The sequence below is a fragment of the Bidens hawaiensis genome, unplaced genomic scaffold (assembly GCF_021521415.1).
Source record: "Bidens hawaiensis isolate Kalapana, Puna unplaced genomic scaffold, B.hawaiensis_p1.1 tig00023194_1, whole genome shotgun sequence".
NCBI lineage: Eukaryota > Viridiplantae > Streptophyta > Magnoliopsida > Asterales > Asteraceae > Bidens > Bidens hawaiensis.
The window spans coordinates 13,954-41,839 of NW_027493626.1; the positions used below are offsets into that span (position 1 = coordinate 13,954).

At 35.4% G+C, this 27,886-nt stretch overlaps 3 protein-coding genes and 2 long non-coding RNA genes across 5 annotated transcripts; 1 reads left to right on the forward strand and 4 right to left on the reverse strand.

Annotated features, from left to right (window-relative positions):
• Positions 1-619: 619 nt before the first annotated feature.
• Positions 620-1,321, reverse strand: LOC143566986 (stellacyanin-like). Its single transcript, XM_077053522.1, has 2 exons — positions 1,138-1,321; positions 620-1,052 (listed from the first exon to the last, which is right to left on the reverse strand). The coding sequence occupies exons 1-2, from the start codon at positions 1,298-1,300 to the stop codon at positions 670-672; spliced, it is 546 nt and encodes a 181-aa protein (XP_076909637.1). The 5' UTR covers positions 1,301-1,321; the 3' UTR covers positions 620-669.
• A 3,874-nt stretch (positions 1,322-5,195) lies between these two features.
• LOC143566987 (uncharacterized) lies at positions 5,196-7,783 on the reverse strand. The gene is made up of 3 exons (XR_013141323.1): positions 7,470-7,783; positions 7,243-7,305; positions 5,196-5,285 (listed from the first exon to the last, which is right to left on the reverse strand). It is a non-coding gene; the product is annotated as an uncharacterized LOC143566987 (long non-coding RNA).
• A 2,047-nt stretch (positions 7,784-9,830) lies between these two features.
• LOC143566988 (uncharacterized) lies at positions 9,831-11,093 on the forward strand. Its single transcript, XR_013141324.1, has 3 exons — positions 9,831-10,259; positions 10,354-10,454; positions 10,552-11,093. It is a non-coding gene; the product is annotated as an uncharacterized LOC143566988 (long non-coding RNA).
• Positions 11,094-15,156: 4,063 nt separating this feature from the next.
• LOC143566990 (uncharacterized) lies at positions 15,157-17,927 on the reverse strand. Its single transcript, XM_077053523.1, has 5 exons — positions 17,591-17,927; positions 17,425-17,499; positions 16,327-16,409; positions 15,384-15,586; positions 15,157-15,267 (listed from the first exon to the last, which is right to left on the reverse strand). Exons 1-5 carry the CDS (start codon positions 17,803-17,805, stop codon positions 15,181-15,183), a joined length of 663 nt encoding a protein of 220 aa, XP_076909638.1. The 5' UTR covers positions 17,806-17,927; the 3' UTR covers positions 15,157-15,180.
• A 1,368-nt stretch (positions 17,928-19,295) lies between these two features.
• On the reverse strand, positions 19,296-21,556 carry LOC143566991 (uncharacterized). Its single transcript, XM_077053524.1, has 4 exons — positions 20,960-21,556; positions 20,779-20,861; positions 20,007-20,209; positions 19,296-19,603 (listed from the first exon to the last, which is right to left on the reverse strand). The coding sequence occupies exons 1-4, from the start codon at positions 21,226-21,228 to the stop codon at positions 19,469-19,471; spliced, it is 690 nt and encodes a 229-aa protein (XP_076909639.1). The 5' UTR covers positions 21,229-21,556; the 3' UTR covers positions 19,296-19,468.
• Between the last annotated feature and the right edge of the window lie 6,330 nt (positions 21,557-27,886).

Here is a 27,886-nt window from a genome sequence, read left to right on the forward strand (position 1 = left end):
ATGATAAGTAACCTTAATGTTAATTAAAGTACTTTACAATCATTCCTAACAAAAATATGAAAATACATTACCCTATCATTCACTTGGTCTAAAATTAACTTTTCTCATTATTTTTGTTGATCAACACAACGATTCATCGTTTTTCTTATGATAGGGCTTAGACCATCCATTATGAACCATGTCAGAGGGGTTCAGTGTTTGTCACATAGGCAACAAGGGCGTGAAACACCGATGCAAGGAGGGCGTTGGGCGGTGGTGCGGTGCATGTAGTCAGTGGGTGTAGGGGGATGATAGTTTGTAACCTTTTTAGTTAAAGTTATTATTTAATCGATAATTTATAAAATGCATCTTAACTGACCATCATATTTTTTAGGTGTGAAATTCGAAACCTTCCACTGCCTACGTGACATTCACATGACACGTTTTTCTGTTTTTCACATTTCACCCCAAAAGTTGATGCCCTTAACGAAGCTTTTTCATAAAATTACATTAGTTACATTCTATTAAATGCATATATTTTCAAATTTAAATTTGATTAACAAAAATGAAAATTATTACTGAAATTAATACCAAGACACATCAAATGATCAATACATATTATTTACTGATGAATTCAAGCACATAAATAAAAATCCCAACATAGCACTGCCTCTATCCTGGCAAGAGAACTCAAGCAACAACAAACATAACCAACAGTGAAACCAAACCAAACCAAACTCCTACAACTGGAGAAACGGTTACCGATGATGACGCCGGAGCCTTCCCCGTGGTTGATGGGGTAGGAGTCGGCTTGTCTGAAGTAGAACCTCCGGTCCCAGATGGAGCTGTAGTAGCACCACCACCATCACCACCGCCAGTGACCGGAACCGACACCTTCATCCCACCACCGCAGTGGCTAGGTACACCGCAAACGAAGTAATGTGTGCCCGTGGTGTTTAGAGCAACAGTTGTGGGACTAGAAGAGTACGAGTTTATGGAGTTCGCGACGTTACATGCTTCATAATCGTCTGAGCTCACTTCAGCTACTGTGTGACTACTATCATACTTAAACACTAGCCAAAAACATAAGGAAATAAAGAAATATTATTATGGTTACAAAACATATGTTTATTATGTGAATTGGCATATTAATATTACCAAGGCTATCTCCAACTTTGAATGTTTTGCCAGAAGTCCAAGTGCTATAATCAACGCTAAGTGACCAACCATTAGATTCTCCAACGGTATAAACTTTCGCTAAACATGATATGCTACTAGTAACAAACACCAACAACAGAACCCACCCCTTGTATATTTCCATAATGTGTGTTTGTGGAGAGAAAAAGAGAGAAAGGGATAATTTGATGCTAACAAATGTGGGAGAGTTCTGGTTTTATAAGTGGAGCACAATAGTTTATTGATTAATACTTGTGTATATATTATTATATATATATAAGGTAATTGGGATATTTTAAGAACCCCTATGAATGTGAGAACTTTAAGAACCACCTAAAAATATGTTTATTTTTTTAAAAGTAATAAATTTGGAAGAGCTTTTATACACTTTTAGAAGTTTTTTTTTTGTCAAAAAATAAAAATTAACTAAGAGATTTTTTTTTTGAAAAAAATTAACATTGAAGATGACAGTTTTACTCCCTATAATATGCATTTTATAATGCATCATAATGAGTTTTTGAAGGGATTGGAAGTTAATCCTTGCTTAATTTGCCTTTGAAATATTCAAACCACTTAAACACGTTAAAGGAACTAAATGATGCAGATAACTTTGTAACAATAACTTGTTTATGTTGTAAGCAAATACTTTATAATGACAAATGCACCATTAGTTCTCATTAGCTACCTAAAAGAGAAATTAAATACCCTAAGAGAAGTGAAGTGAAGCCATTTAGACATAAAATTCATTATCTAGATGACAAGTTTAGTTAACTCAATATATTTTTTTAACAGAAAGTTTGATATATGATACATATTATTAAAACATCTGTCATAGCAAGTTCATCTCAAAGTCACACCAATTAATCCATGAAATCAGTTATTTTGATCTATTAGCGATCCACAAGAATGCATTAGCATTTATCTCCACAATTTTCTCTGCACCCTTGGGCTGTCGAATACCCTACCAATCCGAGCTTTCCTTAAGAACCACTAGGTAGTCAAGATCAAACCGAGGCAAGTTTTTTACACACCTTGATTTGAAGCTAAGTTTCTATTGAATAGCGTTTCTGGCTATCACATCGATATTGCACCGATCTTTTACATCCTTCCAAACTTGATTGGCATGGCTACAATGAATCAACATGTTATCCGAAGTTTGGCTTTCTTGCAAAGATCACAAGCCATGGACTTTACATACATGTTCCATTTCACCAAAGACGCCTTTTATGGGATTTTCCAAAGCCGGCAGTCTGCCACCCAAAGAACTGAAGAAGTGTACTTTTTTTTAATCCAGTCACAAAGTAAAGTATTATGAACAAACATTTGGTGTAAGCGCGTAACACCTATTAGGATAAGCTAACATGACAAACTATTAGTAACGTATATATATTCAATAGTACTATAAATCATATCTATAGTGTTATTCAAAATTGTTAATAACGTACTATAACAAATTATATCTTTACAATAAGTAATTTCTAACATTGGATAATGTATTGAAGTCTATTTCGCTTTCTTATTGTGTACGCCATCATTGGGTGTCCCACAACCTATTTCACCTAGCTTCTTCGTCCTGTGCTTTACGGGATTTTGTGTTATAGCAATAAATAAACATTGAAGTAAATACATTTTTTTAAGTAATTTCGAAAGTTGAAAACTTATGATGATATGATAAAGTTGGTTTCTTGAGGGTCTACCATTATTACTCAAAAACCGCACCTACCAAATTCTGTATGCAAACTCTTTTGCTTTTACGAGCTGGATGGCCTCTCTTTCCGACTTTGTTATCATACTTGATCAAAAGTGTGTGCAATTAATAATTATTATCATTGACGCGTTATGCAATTATTTTATTCAGTTTTTAACTATAATAATTAACAAACACCACAACGTACTAGAACATGAGAATTCCGTAGCATACAACCACCGATTACAACATACAAACCCAAGAAGTGGTAATTAGCCCTTTTTTCTTTCTTTTTTTTTAACCGTGATTGGAAATTGGAACTACCCTTGTGTCCGAGTGAGCATTCCTGAGACGTGATACCAATTGTTTATATTGTATTGATGATCTAAGCCTGACTCACATGAGAAACATTTTCAAGAAGGCAAGAAGTGGTTTGGCCAATTAGCCTTGAAATTCACAAATCAATGCTACACCAAAAAAGTCAGTTAAGATATTGTGTTCTTTACTCTTTTCACTTTCACAACTGTGGATGCATGTTAGTCAGGGGTGTCCGTTATTTGAATCGAATAATGCGAAATTTGAACTTCGGGATGTTCGCATTGAATCCCTAATTGAAATAAGCTCCTAATTCGAGTTTACAGGTTCATTTTTAATAACCCAAAATTTCATTATATAGGTTTTTTTTTCTTAATTACAGACTTTCGTGTTCGATTTCTATCTATGCTTTTTGATATTAAATATAATTAGATATTAGTTTAAATTCAACTTTTGTTGAATATTTTCACGTTTCGAGCCTTTTAAATAAATCACATGGTCACAATGATTATCGCTTGCATTAACGCCTCTCTTGATTTATTTGTATACTAAAGTTGCGGCTTAAATGTTATATAATATGGTAAATTAAAATACATAAACTTTACAATGCATAGACCAACCTGGTAACGAGATAGCTTGAAGCATAATATATATGTTAGTTGATTGAATACAAAAGGTCAAACAACATTGTTTCATTCCTTGACCATAAATGAAACTCAAATATCACGCAACATGCTTAAGTCGTGTCATAAATTTGGTGGGATTTCAACATCAACAACGTCTTTTTTGTATGTGGAAAAATCTGAAAAACACAGCAGAGAGAAATAAATTGTTGATAGTGGTGTCATCTCACATTACCAACCTAACTAACAAAGAATGATTCAAAAGTTGATCAAAATTAACCATGTTCTAGAAATCCATTTACGTGAGTAAAGTGCTCTTTTAGTCCACTTGATTTACGTCCCATAGTCCTTTCAGCTTAAAATGAAACTTTTTGACGAATTAACCCTTAACGTTTAAATTTAGTTGGGGTTTTAGTCTCTTAAACTAACTTCATCCATATCTCTCATGAAGATAGTGGATGAAGTTAGCCTATAAAGCCAAAACCGCAAACAAGTTGAAAAGTCGGTGGTGAAAAAACTATTTACCCCTGTATATTTTAGAAGAAAGATCAAATAGAAAGTGTTATTTTGGTGAGAAATATTAGAACCAATCAGAATAGAGTAAATAAAAATTAATAATTAAATTAAAAAGGGTAATATTGTAAAATCTAATCTATTCAATTCTTGTAATTAAGCACCAGGTCCGTTACAATTTCCTCAATCTCTTCCACGATCTTTCATGCTATCTACATTCAAATTTTTTCACAATTGGAATGATCAATCCGGTTGAACCAGGTACTTATATTTGTTTATCAATATTTTATTGTTCAATTGTTTTGCTACGCACACTACTAGATATCTAGGCATTTGCTACAGCCATTTCGGTCGCAAAACGGTCGCAATTGCCCTGTTGCGACCGTCTTGCGACCAAAAATGCGGTTGGAAAAACGCAGGTCACAATTGCTCTGTTGCGACTGTTTTGCGACTGTTTTGCGACCATTTCTGCTGTGGCAAATTTTGCGACCACTGCTGCCGTCGGAAAATTTTCCACCACTCCTGCCGTCGGAAATTTTGCCACCGCTCATGCAGTCGCAAATTTTGCTACCGCCCCTCAGTCGGAATATTTGCGACCACCCTAGCAGTCGCAAGTTTTGCAACAACTGCTGCAGTCGCAAATCCTGGACGTTTTTGGTCACGATGCAGTACAAACCTTTTTCTGCTTAAAAACAATTACCGAATTTTTTATATACAAATACTTGGATAATCATACACATATAAATGCAAACACAAATCAAACTAATAACTTGTATCAAAGATGTTCAATATTAACAAAATGTTATGCGAGTTCTAAAACCAAATAAAAAAGATGTTATTCTATCTATATACATTAATCAAAAACCAAAACTAACATACTTCGAATATCAGCCCATCATATACTTCTCTGTGTGTGTCCAACTAAAGCAATAGCTTTGTATTTGACTCTATTCCTTCAATCTTTTTCTTGACCAGAGAGGCTTCAGCATATTCTGACAAATGGCTCACGTGTTATTATAGTTTCATAATACAATCATATCAAATGTGAATTTTGAAATAAGTGTTATGAGAGATAATTTTTCCTGTGCTTTAAGGTTGATAAATTCTATAATCTATGTTTAATTCAAAAGAATATGCATGTCATAAAACTCATTTTGACTTTACCTTTTAAGCTTGCATTGACTTTTGAACCAGTGGTGGCACCAACTGTAGTGACTCCTCATGCTATGCCTGGCAAGAGAAAAAAAACTGTCTGTGTGTGTTGGGGGGGGGGGGGGGGGGGGGGTTACTAAGCAGTGAACAAAATAGTAACTAAACAAAATACTAAAAGCTGTTAAAAGTACAACATATTTGAGGAAAGTTTAACATATTCCAGTCTTCCCATTAGTTCAAGAGAAAACTATAGAGATGCGTATACAACAAATGCTTCACTAAAATTATTTTAGTAAAAACACAGTCTATTGGCTTACCTAATTTAATGGGCTCGTGTGTTAACAGCTCAAGCGAGCATAACAGAACGAACATGAGCGAATGTAAACGAAAGGACATTAACTAACGCAAATGAACAAACAGAAACGAGCACGTTACCGAATGTCCCAACTCCCAAGCATAAATGATTGAGCGCGGCCTTTATTCATGTCCATTCATTTAATCAATCGAACGGGATTTATTGTTCATGTTCGTCCGTTTAATATACGAACAAACAGGTCATTTTCGGTTCACCACGAAAAATAAAAGTGAACAGATCAGGCTCAAATTGCTTACTAAAACAACTAATTTCACCCAAAATAATTAGCTAAATAATAATTTAAGCCTACATTTTACTATACAACTAATTATCATACAATCAAATAATAACAATAATAATAATAATAATAATAATAATAATAATAATAATAATAATAATAATAATAATAATAATAATAATAATAATAAGATACGTGAGAAGACAAATCAGCAGCAGTATAAATAAGCGCAGAAGTAATGCTTTTTGTCAAAATGAGTCGGGTCTTGACCAGACCCAAATACCACCCAACAATCCCATTATTCGAAACCGAAGAAAATCGTGACACACCCTTGGCAGCAAACGGAACCGTAAACTCAATCTCTTTTACTTTCTTTGAGAAAATCTGGAATAAGAAGTTTGGGTTGTTGGAAAATGGGTGGTCTTCGGGGAATCGGATCGGAAACGGCTCGTCTTTTCCATAAGGTGGTTATGTTGAGATGGGATTTGTTAACGTTCATAAGGAAACAAACACGCATTTTGATATTTCTTTCAAGGATCGAAAACCGTAGGGCTCGTGTGAATGTTTCGAAGACGAATGCATCAGTATGTTGATGAACCTGCAAATGAGTAATCAGTTTTAGGAAAGTGTAGCAAAAACGATTGTTTAAAAGAAAGTTATAGCATTTTGAACGTGTTACCTGCTTTTGTAACTGTCGAGATTCTGAATTTGAGGATTTATGGTGGCAGTTTTACGTTTGTACTTTCCGGTTGGAGGATTATTGCAGTTAAAAATTCATTAGAGGCTACTATGATTTTAACCTCCTTCTATGTTAGGAAAAGTCTAGTGTCAGCTCACTCAGCTCGAACATCTGAGTCATAATTTTCACTAATAAACGAACAAACACGAACCAAAAGTTTGAGCCCATTTAATTAAAAGAACGAACATTGACACATCTTTCGTTCGCCCATTTATGTGTGTTTATGTTTGTTGTGTCCGTTTACGTTTGTTCATACATGTTCATTTATATATGTTTATCACCTGTTAAACGAACAAACATGAACACAAATATTTTTCCAATTAAGTGTTTGTGTTCACTCAGTTCGTTTACAAGCCTATTCATTGATAGTCAACGACACACTAGTACGCTGCACTGTTACAAATACATACACTACATTAATATTCATACGGGCGTTTTCAAACCAACTTGTAAAAACTAACTTACAAAATCGATTTGGCAGACCACATTTTTACATCCGGACAAATCTTCACCAATTTCCTTCACTATCTGGTGAAGCACAATAACACATAATGAGTTAGAAGGCAAATCATGAAATGTAACACAAAATGTTGGGCAGCTTTGGTTGTGTCATATCATATTATTAACTAAACGTAGGACAAAAAAATGAAACTTATATCTAGAAAAAGAATATATTCTTGGTGACTTCTTACCATGTCACCGTCTTCAATATATCGTTGAAGCTTATCAACTATCTGCACAATCATATTAATACAGCTTTAAACCACATTAGACTATTCGATGTTGAAACAATATGAAGAGTTGAAACAAGAAATCAAACCTCTACAGCAGTACTTCAAGTTATGCTTGTAAGGCATTTGCCACCATAATCTCCATACTTCGAGGGAACACAATAAGTTAATAGAGTATTGGTTTATGAGAATTATAGTTATATGTTTATATATGATCTTGGATCTTCAATTGATTGACACAGTGGATGATAAACAGTATATGAGCCCTAATTTAGAGGTCTTATTACTTCAAAATAGTGAATAAATATCGATTGCTAGTTAAACAGTGGATGATAAACTTAATATGAACCCTATTTTAGAGTTTGTAAATCACATGAAATCAACGTGAACGAATCTCAATTGCTAATTAGGTTTAGAAATTAAAAGCTATAAGCATACCTCGATTCCGTTTATCATCCAATGTGTACGGATTCCTAGCTCGAATTCGTCGGAAATTGACGCGATCTGTTACCTAGAGAGGAAAATTGAAGAAAACATCGCCGCTGAAGATTTGCTCAACCGGAGTTAGTCGGAGAAGATGACAAGTCGCCGGAAACTGAAACGATCCGTCCAATGCTCAACAGAGAGCGATGGACTGATGGAGATGGATTGTGAAATCAGTTTGTTCAAAGTCTGGTCACGTGCTCCGTATATACAGCGATTGTGATTAATACGATGGAGAACAATTACCTGTTTATATGCTTTTTATTTATTTGTTTGTTTTGGGATGTGGCACATTTGGTTAATAAAATGCATAAAATTCAGTTAACTAAAACTATTTGCAAAAATTCCGATCGTTTAGGCATGGTTGCAAGGCACGGTTGCAAAAGCTCTCACCGGTTACCGTTTAAAGTTGCAAAAATTCCGACCGCTAAAATACGGTTGCAAAAATTCCGACCGCTTAGGCACGGTTGCAAAAACTCCGACCGCCTAGCCACCAGTGGCAAAAATTCCGACCGCTTAACGGTTGCAAAAACTCCGACCGCTTAGGCCAGTTGCAAAAACTTCGACCGCCTAGCCACCGGTTGCAAAAATTCCGACCACCTAGTCACCGGTTGCAAAAACTCCGACCGCTTAGCCACGGAAAATAAGCGGTTGCAAAATCTTCGACCGCTTAGCTACCGTGTCAAGTAACTACGGTTTTCGGTAGCAAATTTGCTAAATCGGTCGCTAAAATTGCTACCGTTTTTTACGGTATCAAATTTTGGTAGCAATTGCTCAATTTTCTAGGAGTGGCATAAAGGTTGTAATGCACAAATACCAAACCGTTGTCGATTGATAAACACCTTGATTTCGTTAGTTTAGGGTTTCTGATTTTGCTACAAGAAACAAACCCTTTATCGCACCAACCATACGCATGTGTTGTTTTGCAGGTTTCTATGTGTTGTTATGATACACATAATCACTAACCTGAAGATCCAAATTTGTATAGCAAACATCTTACTATTAAGCCAACCCTACAAATGTGTTGGTTACTAGTTTTTCAGAATAATTCTGTTGTGATGCTAAATATAATTACTAAATTGAAAACATTTAGGGTTGTTTAGCCAATATGTGTTGTTTTTTACAGATTAATCCTAAATGCAGTGTAACATATTAGGTGTGCGTTATTTTAGTTATTTTAGATACAAACCTGTAAGATTACTAATGTAGATGTTTTTTGTTTTTGTTTTTTGTTGTTTTATATTAATTTAGTTTGACTTGTTATACATAGAGACAATAATCACCTCCTAGTGTTTTATTTTGTTTTGATATGTTACGTAATGTGCTTTTACAGATTCATTTGTTGAGCAAGGAGAACTATGGTGTTGGTATAGTTCGAACATCACCTAGGTCAGGTATGAAGTATTATACTCCAGATGTTCCACTTTCTCAAAAGGCCACAGATGGATATGGTTTTTCAACCCCCTGATCAAGCTCTTGCATTCTACCTTAACTATGCCAAACTTGGTGGATTCACAGTTAGACGGACTACACAAGTAACCAAATGTGGTTTGATAACATTAAATTATTTTGTTTGTTCGAAAGAAGGTTAAAAAACTTTTAATAAAGTTGATACTTTGAACGATTCGGAGGCTTCGGATCCCACCAAACAATGTCGTAATAGGCCTTCTTTTAAAACCGTATGTCACACACATTTGAAGCTTTCCCATTCTGATAACAACACATACAAGGTTTATGCCTTTTGGAAGAACACAAACATCCACTAATCGAGGTTTGTGTTGGTTTGTTTTGTTTTTAGAAGGTTGTGTAGGTGTGTTGCAAACAAGCTGTGCAGTTGTGTGTCTGGTATAAGTGTGGTTATGTTAATATTAGGATGTGTTGCAAGGGGGTCAACTGATAAACACCTTGATGTTTTGTTGATGTTTATAATATGTTTGCCAGGAATTTGATGTTGTATGGTTCGAGCTTTAAACTTTGTTCAGCAATCAAAAGGAAAAGTGATAGGATTGCGTTAATGACGTCTTTTAGCTAATGCAAAACAAAAGCCTCAAATCCAATTGACTTGACAAGCGAAACCGAAGGTTTTTTACTGTTTAATATGATAAATGTATTGCTGCAGCAAACATGTTTCTGAGAATACTTATTGGTTATGTTATTTTGTTGGTGTTTAAGGCGGTCAAGTGTCAAGAAATGATTTATAACAAAAAGGAAGGCGCGAGTGGTTAATGTTGGATCGGAAAACACGACTCAAAAGCCAAGAACAGGCCGGTGTGCATTTATTTTTGCATTCAATCATACTGTTAATGTATTATGATCGTAAGAAAAGTAATACGGTGCTTTGCTATAATTTTTAAATTTGTAGGAGGTGTGCGATGTGTGGTTGATGTTGAATTTTCAAGTTAAAAAATAAAGGCGCAAGTGGTGAGTGTTGGATCAAAACCACGACTGAGAAGCCAGGATCAGGTGCTTGTTTATTTTTGCATTCAATAAGACTGTTTATGTATAACCCTATGAAATGAAAACAATAATATGGTTTTTTTATAATTCTTTTAATTTGTAGGAGTTGCTCGATGTGTGGTTGATGTTGGATCTTCAATGCCTAAAAAGCGAGGAACACGATGTGTGATTAATGTAGTAACATCAACATCAAAGAAGCAAAATTTTGGTGTTAGTGAGATTGGGGCATGCTAGAAAAGTTGGTTTTGTTAGGAAAAAAAATAATATTATAGTAAATAAAATGCTTTGGTTGGTTGGTTAATGTTGGTTTTAATGTGTCGTTGACAGGAGTAACAACACTGCATAAACGTGTTTCGTTTGCTATTAATGATTGCGGTGTGTTTGCAATGCGCTACATGGAAACACATAAGGGTAAGTAATTGAAAGGTTGGTATAGTGGTTTAGCGGCTGAGTCAGATATGGAAAAAAATCAACTTAACGATATGATATTGAAGAATATGTCAAAAATGTTGCTAGTGGATGTTAACATTTTGAGGTATGAAGTAATTAGAGAAGTTCGTGAGTATGCTAGGATGGATGATATTGTTAAAGAAAAGTTGGATGAAGGCGTCTTTGACAGGATATATCACATAGTTGAAATGGCGCTCTGATTGGAATAGTTGTTTTATGCGACTTTTACAAAGTTTTTTTTTTAATTTGATCTTTTGGTATCGTTCGAATAATTGGAATTATATGTTTCCAGGGTATGTTATGAATGCTAGCAGTCTAAGACAACTAATATTTATGTGACGATCATTGTTAATGTTAATTAAAAGTTGAAGTTAACAAAAGAGTGTTGTGTTAGACACAAATACAATGTGTTGGTCGAAGTAAGATGACAACACATGATGTTATCAGTAATTTATTTTTGAACTGCAACTTTTCTAAACACTGGAAACACAAAAAACAAACGCCGGGCACAACCCAAAAAGGCACCACCACAACCCCCAATTACATGAACTTCGTTGTAAGTGTTTAATTTTGTAGTTATTTATTTTTTAAATATGATTGCGTTTTTAACAATTGAGTTGTTTGATGTTCACAAATAGGATATGTTACCTGCATTTTAAAATAGGATAAACTATTTGAACACATTGAAGTTGAATCTTGCAAATTGTTCATATGAAAGGCTAACAAAGCGATTTAGAACATCCGACACATGTGATACAATCATATTTGTGTTGGTTTATTAAATTCTACCGGTCCCACATCCGCTGATACTCTTTCTTGTACAACATCTTTTCGTCTCTACATTGGAGTTTGGAAGTCATCATCTGAATCATTAGCAGCAACTGCAACACGTTTATTACCTGTTTGAGTCAACAAAACATTAAACACAACCATAACCAATCTCACAACATAGGTTTTTTTTACTTCAACTACATTTCTTCCTAAAACAACACTAACCTTTTCTAGCAGATTTCGAACTCTCATCTCCATCAACATTTCGTTTCTTTGCTTTTGAAGATCCAACATCAACCGCACTTTGCATAGCACCTATAATGGACAAAATTATACAACATACCAACTTCTAGTGTTTATCTCAACCTACATAAACAGAACGCTTCAAGTACGCACACAAACTCGCACCTGTTCTTGGCTTCTTATCCGTGGTTTTTGATCCAATATCACCCACACATCGCACTACTCCTACAATAACAAACAGCACACAACAAACCAACTTATGAGGCTCTGTTCACCTAACAATACATTAACGGTATCAACTAATGTAAAAATAAATATGCACCTGTTCTTGGCTTCCTCCTCGTGCTTTCCAAACCCACATTTATGACTCTTGTCACTCTTTTTGTTGCTGACTTTTTTCCAGACACTAGGCAAAAACAAAAAAACAACAAAAATACAAATCCAGGAACTGTTCTCAGAAACATGTTTGCTCCAACTATAACTTTATCACGTGTGTTCTAACTTTGTATTAAACAGCGAATACATTCGTCTTTCCTTGTCAAGTCAACTGGATTTGAAGTTGTGTTTTTGAATTTGCTAAAAGACGTCATCAACGCAATCCTATCACTTTTCCTCCTGATTGCTGAATAAATTTTAAAGCATAGGTCATACAACAGTAAATTACTAGCGATCTTATTAAAACAATTAACTTACAATGAATAACATCACAACGACTACCAAACACACTTTCACATCACAACCTAAGCACGTTACTATTACGACACCTAAACTACTTACTTACAACTAACCAATAATTGGCCGAACAACTCTCTAACCGGCAAGCCTCACCGTACATTTATCCAGGCCACCAACACCGCCATAAAACGAAATAACAGCCACACAGGGTTACGACACCACAAATTGCGTTGTCACAACAACACACAAACGTCCAATGTAGAATCCACACAACCTGACCAACAAACTCATACCCACACAAAAGCCACACAACCTACATTGCAATTACTAACCAGGTACAAAACCGACACTACCAAAAAGAACCATCATAAAATTTTTCGCTCCATATACAACTTTGACACGTGTGTTATAACCTTGTATTAAACAGTAAATACAACACAATCAAAACCACCAAAAAACAACACTATCTAATATAAAAAAACTACATACCACCTACAAATCTGAGACTTCAGCAGCCACAAACAACACCCCTAAAACCTAACAACAGCACCCCCTACACCGAGTCAACCCCAATCAACACCCATTTAACCGCACACACAGTCAACCCCAGTCAACCCCCCGGCCCACAACCAACACAACCCACGTACTAAACAAACACAACCAAAACCCCATACTAAACCAACAACAGCACCCATGTCACCCCTACCCATAACCAACACAACCCAGCACAAGGATTACTAAACCAACACAATCGCGCAATTCGCAAGCAGCAGGTTACAACACGAACCTCTGTCAACTAAACAACACTCAAAACACACAACACTCAACACAATCGTACAACTACGACAACAAAATACCACCAACCAATAGCACTAGGATACCAATAGCACTAGGATACCAATAGCACTCATATAAAAAAAAAAAAAAAACTCACTAGGATACCAATAGCACTCATATAAAAAAAACTAAATAGTCATAATCATGCCGTCATTGCACTGTTGGCAACACATAATCGGCATAATCGGCAACACACTAGGATACCAATAGCACTCATATAAAAAAAACTCGATTAAACTCTCATATTGTTGTAAAATAGTCATAATCATGCCGTCATTGCACTGTTGGCGGCACCGGAATACAACAATTAACCAATTAACCAAAAAAAAACCAAACTAAACATCAAATTAAGAAAAAAAAATTTCGTTAAACCTAATTAAGAAGACAACACGAAGAACTTACTGGTTGAAGTTCCGTCAATAATCTTGTATTGCATTATTTTTATCAGCAACTGGGTTATTCTTAGGTGGAGTGAAATCAGGAAGCACACAATTTGGTTAGTCAGACTATGTGGACAACGAACGTTAATCCCCTTTTTAAGCAATATCCAATTTTAAAAACAACACACTTTTACTTTTTTGTCCCTTTTCAACCGTTTATACATTAGAAAACATTTTGTATTGGATGGATAAATCTCAACCGTCGGATGTACAAACAAACGGACATGATTTTTTCTTACGTTTTCTACCCAACACCTATTTTCTACAATAACCAATCTCGTATATTTTATATTGCTTTTGTTTTTACCTTTTTTAGTAGTTTTAATTTTTATTACTTCTACAAGCCCAAAGCCCCAGCTAGCTTTTACCAGCTACACCTTGAGTCCATAGCCCATATCCAACTTTAAGCCCATATCCAGTAACACTTGTTTTATGCACACACAATTAAAAAACAACTAAAACTAAACACCAAGTTGTCCGATTGCTGAAACATATATTTCAACAGCTATAATATAAACTAGCGAAAACAAAACCGCACATTGCAGCGGACGTAAATTTTTTTGGTTTTGCCGTATTCTGATTTTACCAGATCTTTTCTTAACCAGCTGTCGAAGAAAAAGATTAAAACTGTAATGACTTAAAATTCTTTTGAGAATGCAGATAGCAATAATGACAATGATTTGCATCAATTGTTAGTTTTTTTTTATCAGAGGAAACTTACCACGTATAAGAACTAAATGGAACTTGTCACTAATGATAAAGTTACCACTGAGGATGAAAGGTGCTTGATGTTAATGACAAGTCAACTATTGACTATGACCATAAGGAAGTTGTTTTAACTCATGATCATTTAAAGCTACGCAATGAAAGCTACATGACAGTTGCTCATTGGATGAATACATACCGTCAGGGTATGTTAAACGTCATTATATTAACATAACAATGACGTGTCTCTAAACAACACTATAAATATGCGTGTCAATTCGTTCCAAATCGAGTTCAATTGCATGAACTTCTCATGTGTGCAAATTTCCTTAGAAATTTCATTAGTTTGACTAGGAAATTAATTGTTATTAGGTATTGTAATTTGTATACAGTTTACCCGTATGAATACAAAAATTGTTTTTTTGAAAGTTATATATATCATACACTGATTAACCTTAGTTATTCTTCATTAGTTCATGCGTAATGAAACATGTATATCCAAATCAATTAGTTCTGCAGAAAAACAAGTAATAATTAATTTAGGGTATTAGTGTGTTACGAATATTATTACGAAAATGTTCTTTACGAATATTATTAAGAAAATGCTCGTCTTATGGGTCTGCATTTGTAGGTGTGATCGTCTTTTCCTCTACGGCTTTATCTAACATAGTCTCCAATTTTGCTTCCATTTCATCCATCTACACAGTTACAAAGATGATAGAAATGTTAAGTGTCTTAAAATGGAGAGTAAATAATTACCATAGTGTCCTAAAGAGATGCGTAATGAGGTAATGGAGAAGAGTGTGAAAGTTACCTTGTCGACTATATCAGAAACCATTTTAGCATCTTTTCCAATAGCATCAGCAACCATTTCGACCTTTTCTAGTGTGTGTCTAAATTGACTACCTTCTGGAAGATCATCTGCGATATCTCCGACAAACTCTTCCACCTTCTCCGCTATCTCTTCCACCCGATCCGCTACACTATCCACCGCCTCCTCTACCTTGTCGAGTTCCGCTGCCATTCCAATTACACATCTTTATAAAACTTTAAAATATTATTTACTTTATATATATTTCATATGCATAGTTAAAATTAAGAATAATAATAATAAATCTTTAAAAACATAACCATTAGTTTGTCGAGGTCTAAATGCTTTGATCCGTCTCGAGTTCGATTTTGATCAGCATCTTAAGATTCCGAATATTGTATTTATGATTTTTGAGCATTGCATCAATAGCTACTATTTGAGCATTCATAATAGTCTCCATCCCTTAAATCATATCCAACTATCCAAGTTATAGGAAAAATATATAATTTTGTTCATTTTCACTAATATATTACATTAGAGTCTCAATCCCCATACCCCAGATTATGTGGGAAAGCAAAGTAAAAAACCTCATATATTAATCTGGTTATTATTTAATTGATTATAAATATATATGGAGAAATCGGATATGATAAAATTTAAAAAGTGAACAAATTTAAAAATACATGTTCATTTTGATTAAATTATATTAATAAAGATATGGATTCCACTATGAACGCTCAAAATGAATAAAATGCATTTGGAGTTAACATACTATTCTAACGGAGCTAGTGGGGTCGGTTTACAACAAATTACTAACCAAACCGTGAAAAGTTTGAAAATTTTGGATCAAAACAACGAATCTCGCAAAACCGAGAAAAACATAAAAAACAACCAACTCAAAAATGTATAGTAGACGCCTAGACGGGCACTTAATAGTTTGAGTTACCTTTAAATTTTCCAAAAGGGCCCCACTTATATGTGAAAAAGGGTACATCTACAGCCAATAAAACCCCGGGAAGCCATGCGGGCCTGCACAAGTATAGAAATATGATGAAGATAATTCATTTGTAAATTATACTCCTACAAGCTAACGATAATTCAATAAATTATTGAACGATTTATCTAATTTCATTTTCTCTTGGCATCCCTACATTTGGGAATAACACTTCAGTGCAAAACATTTTAAATTTTATTTTCCTCTCAAATACAATTTAAGATTTATTTTACGAAATACTGATCGAGTCTATACATTGTCTCATCTCCTTAAATTTTAAGGGAAACAATAAGGTTTGGTCAATTTTCTTACTCCACTTGGTATACTTATTCCTTGTTTATATAATTTTACCAATTGCTAATTTGCTATAATGAATTAGTAAATATACCAATCTCCTACGCAGTCCATTTAATTATACCAAATGGGATGTGATATGGATCTTAAATCCTTAAATTCTAGGATATATGTTAAATTGTAAGTATTAAAGATAAAAACTCCAATATAGGTGCTCTAACATGTAATAACTATGAAGATTTATTGATGGCATTAGGGTAAAAGAATCCTAACATAAACTATAAAAAATAACATGATAATGAATGATACAAGTAGTTTTCAGACTGAGTGCTATGGTTTAAAAGTGGGGCGCCACCCTCGTCCACGCCAACATAAGTGGGTGCCAAATGGGGGTTACACGCCATTACGAGGGAGCGTCAGAGAGCAGATGGGAGAAAGCACCAATGCTTGGGTTGGCGCCGTCTTCCTCATTTGAGAGGTGGAGAGCAGGCTCAATGAAATCTCTTCAAATGAAAGGTGGGGACGCCAATATAGTCTACCACAACACTCAGTTTTAGTGGGAAATTCGGCTCATGAATTTAAGGTAAATAAAACATAAAAATAATTAAATTTATTTGGGCGATAAAATTAAATCATTATATAAGTTTTTTTTTTTTAATTTCACTGAATTTGTTGGTGGATGTAGATAAAAACTAAAGCAAACACAAATCTACATCTTTCTTTTAATAATAAACAAATATATTTTAATAAACTAACCAGTCTTGAGGCAGATGATCAATTCCAAGAGGTAGGAGATCTGCAACTTGATCACCACTATAGACTACAAATTTCCTAAAATAATATTAAGAAAACAGATTACTAAATTATAAAAATCACGCATTTAGTTATAAAATACATTCAAGATCTTAATATATAAACTCACATCTTTGATTTGGATGGCCAGCAGTCACCAGAGCTAAGATAACTCCGGTTAGAAGGCGATACAAACCGGCCAGCCTTTGGAAGTGGTAACCAAGAGGCGGCAGTTGCGGTGGTGGTGGTCATGACGGTGTTAGAGGTGGAGAGGGGATCAAATCTTTCGCATGAAAGCTTATGAACGTTATTAAAACCACAACTCAAGACAAATGTTGCTACCATTTGTTTCAGTTTCTATACAACTTGAGACAATGAAAATGAAGATCCGAAACGGGGTAGTCAAGGATTTTATATTTTTATAGACACATTAATATAAATATTGCAAGTGCCTTGAATGATTTTATTTAATGTATATAGTGCTCATCTTTTCCAACATCAACTAATGTAAAATATGTCATCGTCAAACAAAAAAAAAGATATATATAGTTCGATTTGTGATGCATCTGAATAAAAATATTTGAGATGTTATTTTCAATTGGTGTATAATAAAATTAGGATGTGGGAAAGTGTGTAAACACGTATTTCAAATATATTATCACCACTTGCATTATTTATATAATTTATACACTGTTTACGTACTTTAATTTTGATAGTTGGGTTCATAAACGAGAAAAACGAGTATGATTAAAGATACAACGACGATTCATACGTGATGGTTCTCAACGGACGGGTCATGGTCTCTGACACCTAATATTTATAGTATATGATTCAGTTGCTCACCAAAATGACAATGAAACATAATAACATGGTTAGGTGAATGTTTGGTACGCTAAACATATTACACAAGAGAGCTTTGTGTCACTGAGTTAACCCTTAGACTCACGTGCGGCTCTTAGACTCCTTCTAAGATCAGCCTTGATCACCAAAACGCAGCAACGATTCTTAGACTTGAAAGGGAACACAAGATTGTTAGAGAATGCTTATGGAACTTAGATTGAACAAGAGAGCTTTGTATTGCAAACTTGATTGGTGATTACAAATGAGCAGCCCTACATCTATTTATACTTGCTCCCTCTACTTCTAGGACATTCCATTCTAGGTCCTTCTATTATTAAAATATTACAAATATCTTAGATATTTTACAAGTAAATATCTATGATATTTACAAGGACCTTTCTAGTAAATTTGGTCCAGATTTTTCCTAAGTATTTTCTAGGCTTTTTCTTAGAAAATATCCAAGATATTTTCTAAGTCTTGAAGGCCTTGAACTTGCTGGAAATCTTCGAAAAAACGAGCTATCCTGAACCAGCTTCAGGCGGGTCGTGACATTTGGCTATCTAAGAACGTTATACGAGTGTCACATACCCTTTGAGATCTTATGTATAGTATGGTTTGTCTTGCTTATGTGTGCAACTAATTTAAATTATATAATTATGTGACAATAAGTTCATGACGGACGAGCCACAGTCTCTAGTATTGATACCAGAGAGTGGTTGTGGCAATTGTTACCCACAACTCTCCTGCTATGCAGGGTCTTAACAACAACCCTAATCTTGTGTCAAGAACCTCAATTTCTCATCAATCCAAGCTTAAAGTCTTGGACTTTAGCTCATCAATCTACGCTTAAAGTTTTGTAAGTTATTTTTCGTTTAAACTAGCTTTATGCAAAGTTTTGCTAAATACAGACCCTTTATTTGTTATTTAAAGAAAAATTTAATTGATGAACAATTTGTACAAATTAAAATGATTTTAACCTTTCATAATAAAAATAAATAGAAAATGACATAACATGGTTCTTTAAACTAGAAATTACTTGTTCATAAGAAAAACATATATAAACATGTTGAAATAAACAAATAAATTGAACAAATTGATCACATTGCCTAACTTCCAATGATTCACCTAACCATTAACTAGTTGACAATCTTTATTAATTTCTATCATTTTAATCGGTTTTTAACAACTTGGTCGTTGGTTCTTGTGTAGCAATTTCCTCCGTAACCACAACTTGTTTGGGAACCTCCTTCTCTTTAGCTTCATTAAGAATCATAGACTCTAATTTATCTTCTACTTCTTCCACCTTATCCATTATCATGAAAACTATTTTTTAGTTATTCAGAATAATCAGACTTTATTTGTTATTCGTTAAAAATATAAAGTTGATAGCTATATATTTAATTTGAGTGATTAATTTCCACAATCAATATATGATATCTTTTTTATTCTATTAATATAACTTACATTAATGCACATGCAACAACTTGGATTGAAAAATAATTGTTATATATAGACTTGCACGTTCCACTTGTAATATATTTATGTATCCATTGATATGAACTAGTTTGATATATATGAATGCAATAAAATAATTGGAATAGATCGCTTATTCGAGGTGTGAAGTTCGTTTAAATTTTATTTGTAATTTAAATAATCATCAATTTTCAAATAGATTATTGTGGAAGTAGAGCGATTAGTAATCAAACCTTATCAATGATATTATTGGCAATATGAGCACTTTTGGCGACCCCTTCAACAAGTTCATCAACGGCTTCCATGGTTTTCCTAAGTGTGCTATTTTCAGGAAGATCATCGGTGATATGATCAATCACGTTATCAACTTTTTCAGCCACCGCCTCGATTGTTTCCATTATATACTCAGCCGTGTCAACAACATTGTCAACCCGATCTACAAAATCATGAGTTTGTAAAGGTTAAAATGTTAAATATGCTAGAAGAATTATCAAGAATATGAAGTAAAGAGTCTTCGTAGATTCTAAGAGTGTTCGATCAACGGTTCTCCAAGATTTGATCAACCTTTATTGACATGGACCAAACCAAAACTACGGTTTAAAAAATGACAAACTAAATTGGTCCGGCTGGTTTGGTTGTCTGACCATCCAAACCGATCAAAATAGTTAGAGTTTAGCAGTTTGAACCATATGTGTAATTATTACCAAATCGAAGTTTGTATTAACTTTTTAAAATAATAAAAAAAACTCTTCGCTGATATAACTATGGGTGTCCAAAATACCTAAACTCGATTAACCTGACCCGAACCTAACTAAGCTAATTACATATTTACAAAACTTTAAACAAAAACAGAAAAAGGGTTAAACGTACAATTTGTTTAGTTTACACTTCATTTTCAGTAAACGAAGGCATTAATATGAAAAAGGTTTGACCTGTTTTTAGTGTGTAACAAAACTGTAATTAACATGAAGAAATATTGGGAGAATATAATTATATTAATCTTACTTTTTAGTACAAGTAATGGCCCCCATTTATGCGTGCAAAAGGGTAAAACAAATGTTATCACGATACCCACAATCCAATTTCTCCTGAAAATTAAAACAAACAAACAAACAAACAAATATACATTAATATCGCTTATACAAGGATTGATTTCAAGAAAAAAATAATATTATTGGAAGCTTACATGGAACCGGAAGGTGATCCAGAAGGAAGAGGAACACCAGGAGGTGGAGTGACATTGCTACGTACAACAAAGCTTCTTCGCGGTATGATCTTCATGGGATCATACCGCAAGCTTCTTGTACCGAAGCCATGAACATCGTAAGACGAAAGATCTTTGCTCTTCGAGAATGATGTTTGTGACGTCGGATTATACGAGAAAGATGCAAAATTATGTGACGGGCGTGTCGATATCGATGAACCGTGGATCAATCTTGACATGGACATTGACATTTCTTAGGATATGAATGTAGAAGAAAGATATTAAAGATAATTTGTAATGGAGTTGTTGAAGGGTTTGAATATATATGGAGTTTATGTCTATTTTTATGAGTAATCTCATGAAATGGTCAATGAATAGGAGCCAATTACAGGGTGGTTTCTTATGGTCAACGATGGAGGTTTCTTGTCACATGCATTTGTTATTATCTTATTTACCATGTGAGGTGGTTTTGATTTTAATATTAAGTTGATAATATTGTTGACGATATCTTAATGATGTATGCATATTGGCACTTTGGTTACTTTTCTCTCTACCTACCTGGCGTCAAGTTGGCGTTAGGAAACATAATAACATCGGCTTGACGGCGGCTATACATAACCAGGGCTACGTGATATATATACCTACCTCTATTTATGTAAGACATATTTATTGGCTGTGTTGTGATAATCATTAGTCACTAGTCAGCGGGTAGGTTGAAGGCCGTGATTAATCGATATTAACCCGAATTAATCCGTGATTTATTGATATTTAGTCGGGATTTTTATAACCATGTTAAATTTGAAAAACTCTCCCCCTTGCTATCAAGTCCATCAGTTTTTATGTATACTCGTGCAACTACACATCCCAAGTATTTTATGTTTTAGTTTTCACCTCAAGTTCAAGTAATTTACCATCCAAAGCCCAAATGTCCCTCTACAGGGACGTTCGTATAGTATTTATTTTGTGCTACATTTTTAAACATGTTAAATTTGGACTTACTTTTTCCCTATCAACCTAGCTTATTACTAGCAATAATATATCTAGTTAAGAAAAGCGTTACTTTCAATAGTTTAGTCATTAGTTTATCAATGCTTTATAACTTTATATGGTCTTAATGCTAGAAAAATATGTCAATGCTTTTTATATTCGAAACTTGTTGCACTAATGATAGCTAAGAGTATTACGTCCTTATACCTTATTTTTCTCAATTTTAATTTATCCACATCGTCCTAATCATCTATGATCTCTCTACATAGGCTATTGCATATATAGCCATATATTGTGAGATGCTATTTTGTTAACAATAAATGTATGAACATGTAATAAAAATACTGACTAACTATTTATTTGATCATTCGAAACCTTGGCAAATATTGTCAACATCCTAGAACCCAAAACTACTACGGGTCCAATCGTCCATCATCTTTGTCGCCACCATTACCCCCACCGGCAATAACTATTTACTATATTAATTATTCTGCTATCAACGTCTTGCTCTAATAACCTGCTACTTGACCAATAATGTTTAAGTTGGGGTACATGCATCTCTCCAACAGGCAACAACTAATTACTTGGAATTTGGCCAAATTTATCAAAGCTTTGAAACTCCTATTTGGTCATTCTTCCTACAAAAGTCACCAAACAAGCGTCTTCAAATTCAAGCAAACAGCAACAATCATCATTGTAAACTACCCCAATTTTATCTTTTGCAAACAGAACATGACTCCCTTATTCGACATGGTACCCCAAAATGTCGTCCTTGAGGACTTGGCCGTTTTAGAAGCCCCCTTTTTCTAGAAACTAGCTTTCACTCATTGTGGTTGGTTTTTAATTTATTTTAATAATTCCTATGTGTGCTACATAAGCAAATTAAATAGTGGTAGGTTGAAAAGTTATAATGTGACATTGTTTCAATACTTTTCAACATGCGGAATATACGGCAATTTTTCTTGTTTCAACAATTACGTACCTACTCATTTAAAGATATTATATTTAAGTTAATTAAAATGAGTTAATTAATCAAGTTAGAAAAACGTGAATATCAATGCATGGGGTTGGGGTGTTCATGTTTAATTATTTTTTAAATCAAACTCACAGGGAATAAAATTATAAAATAATTATAGATCAAACTGACCAATTATTATGTAATGCAATATTAATTATTTGGTTAGATGTCTAACGTAGTATCCTATGAAAAGAAGGTAAATTGTGTAGTTATTCATGTTAGAATTAAATTACTACGTACTAGGCATTTCAGAAATTATAATTTATCGAGGATACAATTTGAAATATTTAATAGAAAAACAAGTTATGTTAATCACATAAAAATATACATGTATTTTTAAATTTTACAATTTTATTTTAATAATTACTAATATATATATTACTCAACAGTACGTAAACACAGTGAGTGTAACTCTCTCACATAACAGTAGAAAATGGGCACTTTCACTGAGATGCTTTCCAGCATTCCAAAGAGGTTGGAAAATTTCGTGACGTATGTTCATTCTAATATTAAACGAGTTGTTTTATTCTAGAACAAAAGAAACACCTACCATATAATTAAACAAATTAAACAAGTTTAGACGAACAACGTACTAATACTAGTTTCATAAAGACAAAGCCAATGATTATTATTTCTTGAATGAATTTACCACCCTAAGGCTGAGGGGTGTGGGGGGCGCGAGAGGGGGCGTGAGTGGGGGCGCCAGCAAATAATATTGTGACGTGTGGCAGAGAGAGAAACTTGATAAGATGGGTGTTGGTAGTGGTGATAGCGCCCCGGGCCATGGTGTGGAGGGGCGCGAGAGGGGGCGCGAGCGGTTTATTTTTTTATTTTTTTATAAATGTATTAAAAAAACGTATTATTAAAAAAACAAGAAATTATTTAAAAAAACACACATTAATTTGAAGGTTAACACTTTTTTGGTTTAATTAATATTTACTGTATGTCAAGATTAGAAATTAGTATTTACTATATGTAAAAAAAAAAGAAAATACAGTATGTGTAACACCCCGACCAAAGGCGGATTATACATCGGGGCGCCACATATTGTTTCATTACTCGTGACACTATTGGTGTCAATATTTATTAATACACATTTTATCGCGCACGCGCAGCGGGGAAAATAAAGAACATAAATCAAACATAAATCAATATATTATAAATTATAACATTCAAACAACATTAACTTGTCTTGATACATTTTAATTCTAGGTCCAAAAGTAAAAACGTCCTACGTGTCCACAAGCTCCAAAACAGCTACTGCAAACCTGAACATGTGTTAAAATAAACGTCAAACACTTGCGTGTTGGTGAGGAATCAAGTTTAATACAATACATAGATAACAATAAATCTGCGCGCAACATGTGTATGTCTGGTTTTCAACAAGGGTGTAATCTGATCGGGACCAACTCTAAGAGACAAGACTGCCAGTGCTCGCAATTGAGCTCACAAACAAGACTAACTGTGCATGTGTAAACAAAAGAGAAAATCATAAACGAATGTTCTCCCGTGTTCATCTAATGGTACCATGAAAACTGCGGAATAGACCGACAAGACGGTTAATGATCCACACATACAAATAAACAGCCAAGTCTACGTCCTCAACACATGGGATACTGCGCGACTAAAGTTCATAAACAGTTTAAGACTCAAGTTTTGTATGAACACATGAACATCCCAAAGCAAAAATAAAAAGGGATTAGATACGAGATAACTCACTTGATAAACGATGCGGTGAAAGATATGCAAGAATCAACTCTTAAACAAGCAAAGTTAACCTATAATTAAGATTATTGTTTTAACGATCTGTTTTAAGTCTTGATAATAAGTTAGCATAATTAATAAGTAAATTATTATATAATATATATATATTACCGGAAAAGCAGGGCAGAACAAGGAGGAAGACGGAGGCAGAGAGGAAGACGGCAGAGAGAGCAAGGAGCAAGAGAACAGGAGAGATTAAGTGTTTTGTGTGTGAAGTGTTAGGAAAATATTATTATTACTTATAGAGAAACCCTAGGAGACATAAACCTAGAAAAAGGGGAAAAGATTTCAAAAAGTAAAAGAAAAGATATCAACGGTAAAAAGTTCTGAAAAGTAAAGATATCAAAAGATATGGCAGCTGCAGGGGGCAAGATAAAGCTGACAGGGAACAGTAAAAAGCATGGGCGGATCAGATAAAGGTACTGGTCAAGCATGGCAAAAGCAGATCTCAAAAGATTATGTCAGTCACTTTATCTGTCAACCAATGGGGTTGGTGCGCATGCTGCGCCGAAAGTAACTATTCAGACATTAGATGGGTTAGGTCAACGGCTCAAAAGATAAGACAACACAAAAGCAAACGGCTAGATTTAAACAGAAGATACAAGGGTTAAGCGCGGGAAGGCTGAGTGCGCGAGCGCGAAGGCTGGCACAACAATCCTTAGCGCACTGCGGGAAGAATCACATCCTTAGCGTGCTGCGTGAACTAGAATTCTAAGCGCATCGCGGGAAGAACATGCATTCTTAGCGTATTGCGGGAAGAACATGCATTCTTAGCGCGCTGCGAGAAGAGTCCTCTTCACGCATCGCAGGAACAAGATGTCTTCACGCAGGCTTCCATGTAAGGAGTCTGGCGCGTGGAGCTGCAGACATCCTTAGGCGGGAAGAACCAAAGGACAAGCAAAGAGTTGGAAACAAGGCTTAAGGGCGGGACGGCGACAAGAGGGAAAAGAAGGCGGAATGAGAGAAGGAAGAGGGAGGGGACGGCGGAAAGAAAGAGAGAGAAAGAGGCGGGAAGGAAATTATATATTATTATTAAAAGTAAAATATAAGTATAAATAAATATTAAATCATAAAAGAAAGAGATCGGATAAGGGAAACGGGTACCTGGGTCGGGTCGGATCAGGGCAGATGTCACAGTCTCCCCTACTTTAAGAAATTTCGTCCCGAAATTTATCTCGAAGTAGGTTGCGCAGAGAACAGGTGCGGGTACTTGATCTTCATTTGATCTTCCCTTTCCCATGTAAACTCGGCTCCGCGCTTGGACTCCCAACGAACTTTCACGATAGGGATACGACTGCGCTTGGTTTGCTTAACCTCGCGATCCATAATCTCAACAGGCTTCTCAACGAAATGCATAGATTCATCAACTTGAACTTCATCGAGTGAAATGTGAAGGTTCTCGTCAGCTAAACACTTCTTGAGATTTGATACATGGAACGTTGGATGCACATTACTGAGCGCGGGCGGCAGGTCAAGTCTGTAGGCAACTTTTCCCACACGCGCGAGAATCTTGAATGGACCAACATAACGAGGAGCAAGCTTACCCTTCTTCCCAAAGCGGACAACACCTTTCCAGGGCGACACTTTGAGGAGAACAAGATCACCAACTTGAAATTCGAGAGGCTTTCGCCTACGATCTGCGTAACTCTTCTGTCGGCTCCTGGCAGTCAGCAGATGATCACGGATCTTGGCGATTTTATCAGTTGTCTCTTGAACAAGTTCGGGTCCTGTGATTTGAGCTTCTCCCACTTCGCTCCAACAAATCGGGGAGCGGCACTTACGACCGTAAAGTGCTTCAAATGGGGCCATACCAATACTGGAATGATAGCTGTTATTATAAGAGAACTCGATCAAAGGCAGGTGCGAATCCCAATTACCTCCAAAATCAAGAACACAAGATCGGAGCATATCCTCAAGAGTTTGAATAGTTCGCTCAGACTGTCCGTCAGTCTGAGGATGATATGCAGTACTCATGTCCAAGCGAGTTCCTAGCGCAGATTGGAGAGATTTCCAAAAGCGAGATATAAAACGGCCATCGCGATCGGATATGATGCTCAAAGGAGTACCATGGCGGCAGACAATTTCCTTGACATAAAGCTGCGCGAGTTGCTCAACACGGTAGTTTTCACGAATGGGCAGAAAGTGAGCAGATTTAGTCAATCGATCCACTATTACCCAAATGCTATCATGTTTGCTTGCTGTCAAAGGTAACTTGGTAATAAAGTCCATCGCTATACCTTCCCATTTCCACGTAGGAATTTCAGGTTGTTCGAGCAAACCAGATGGGCGTTGGTGTTCAGCTTTCACTTTAGAACAAGTCAGACATTTAGCTACGAACACAGCAATATCCTTTTTCATACCGGGCCACCAATAAGTAATGCGCAAATCCTTGTACATCTTATCAGCGCCGGGATGAATAGAATACCGAGATTTGTGCGCTTCACTCAGGATATCAGCGCGAAGATTCTCATCACAAGGGATCCAGATGCGATTGAGATAGCAGAGAATTCCACTCAGATTAGGGACAAAGAGTGCTTCCGCGCCACACGCTAACTCGGCGCGAAGGTTACCATTACTGATGGATGCGCGCTGCGCGTCACGAATACGCGATTCAAGGTTGCTTTGAATCGGCGCAAAGTGAAGATGCGTGCGCGGCAAAATACAGTTAAGCTGGCAGGGTTTTCGGCTGAGCGCATCGGCTACCACATTAGCCTTACCAGGATGATACCGGATCTCACAATCGTAATCGCTGATGAGTTCGTTCCATCGGCGTTGCCTCATGTTAAGTTCCTTTTGATCAAAGATATGCTGAAGGCTTTTATGGTCAGTGTAGAGGATGCACTTAGTACCATAAAGGTAGTGTCTCCAGATCTTCAAGGCAAAAACAACTGCACCAAGCTCGAGGTCGTGAGTTGTATAATTCTTTTCATGAACCTTAAGTTGCCTTGATGCGTAAGCGATAACCTTGCCTCGTTGCATAAGAACACAACCGAGACCTTGGTTGGATGCATCGCAATACACGACAAAATCATCATTACCCTCGGGTAGCGCAAGAACAGGAGCTTCACACAACAAACGCTTGAGCGTCAGAAAGGCTTCTTCTTGCTTCGAGCCCCAAATATACGGTTTACCTTTGTGCG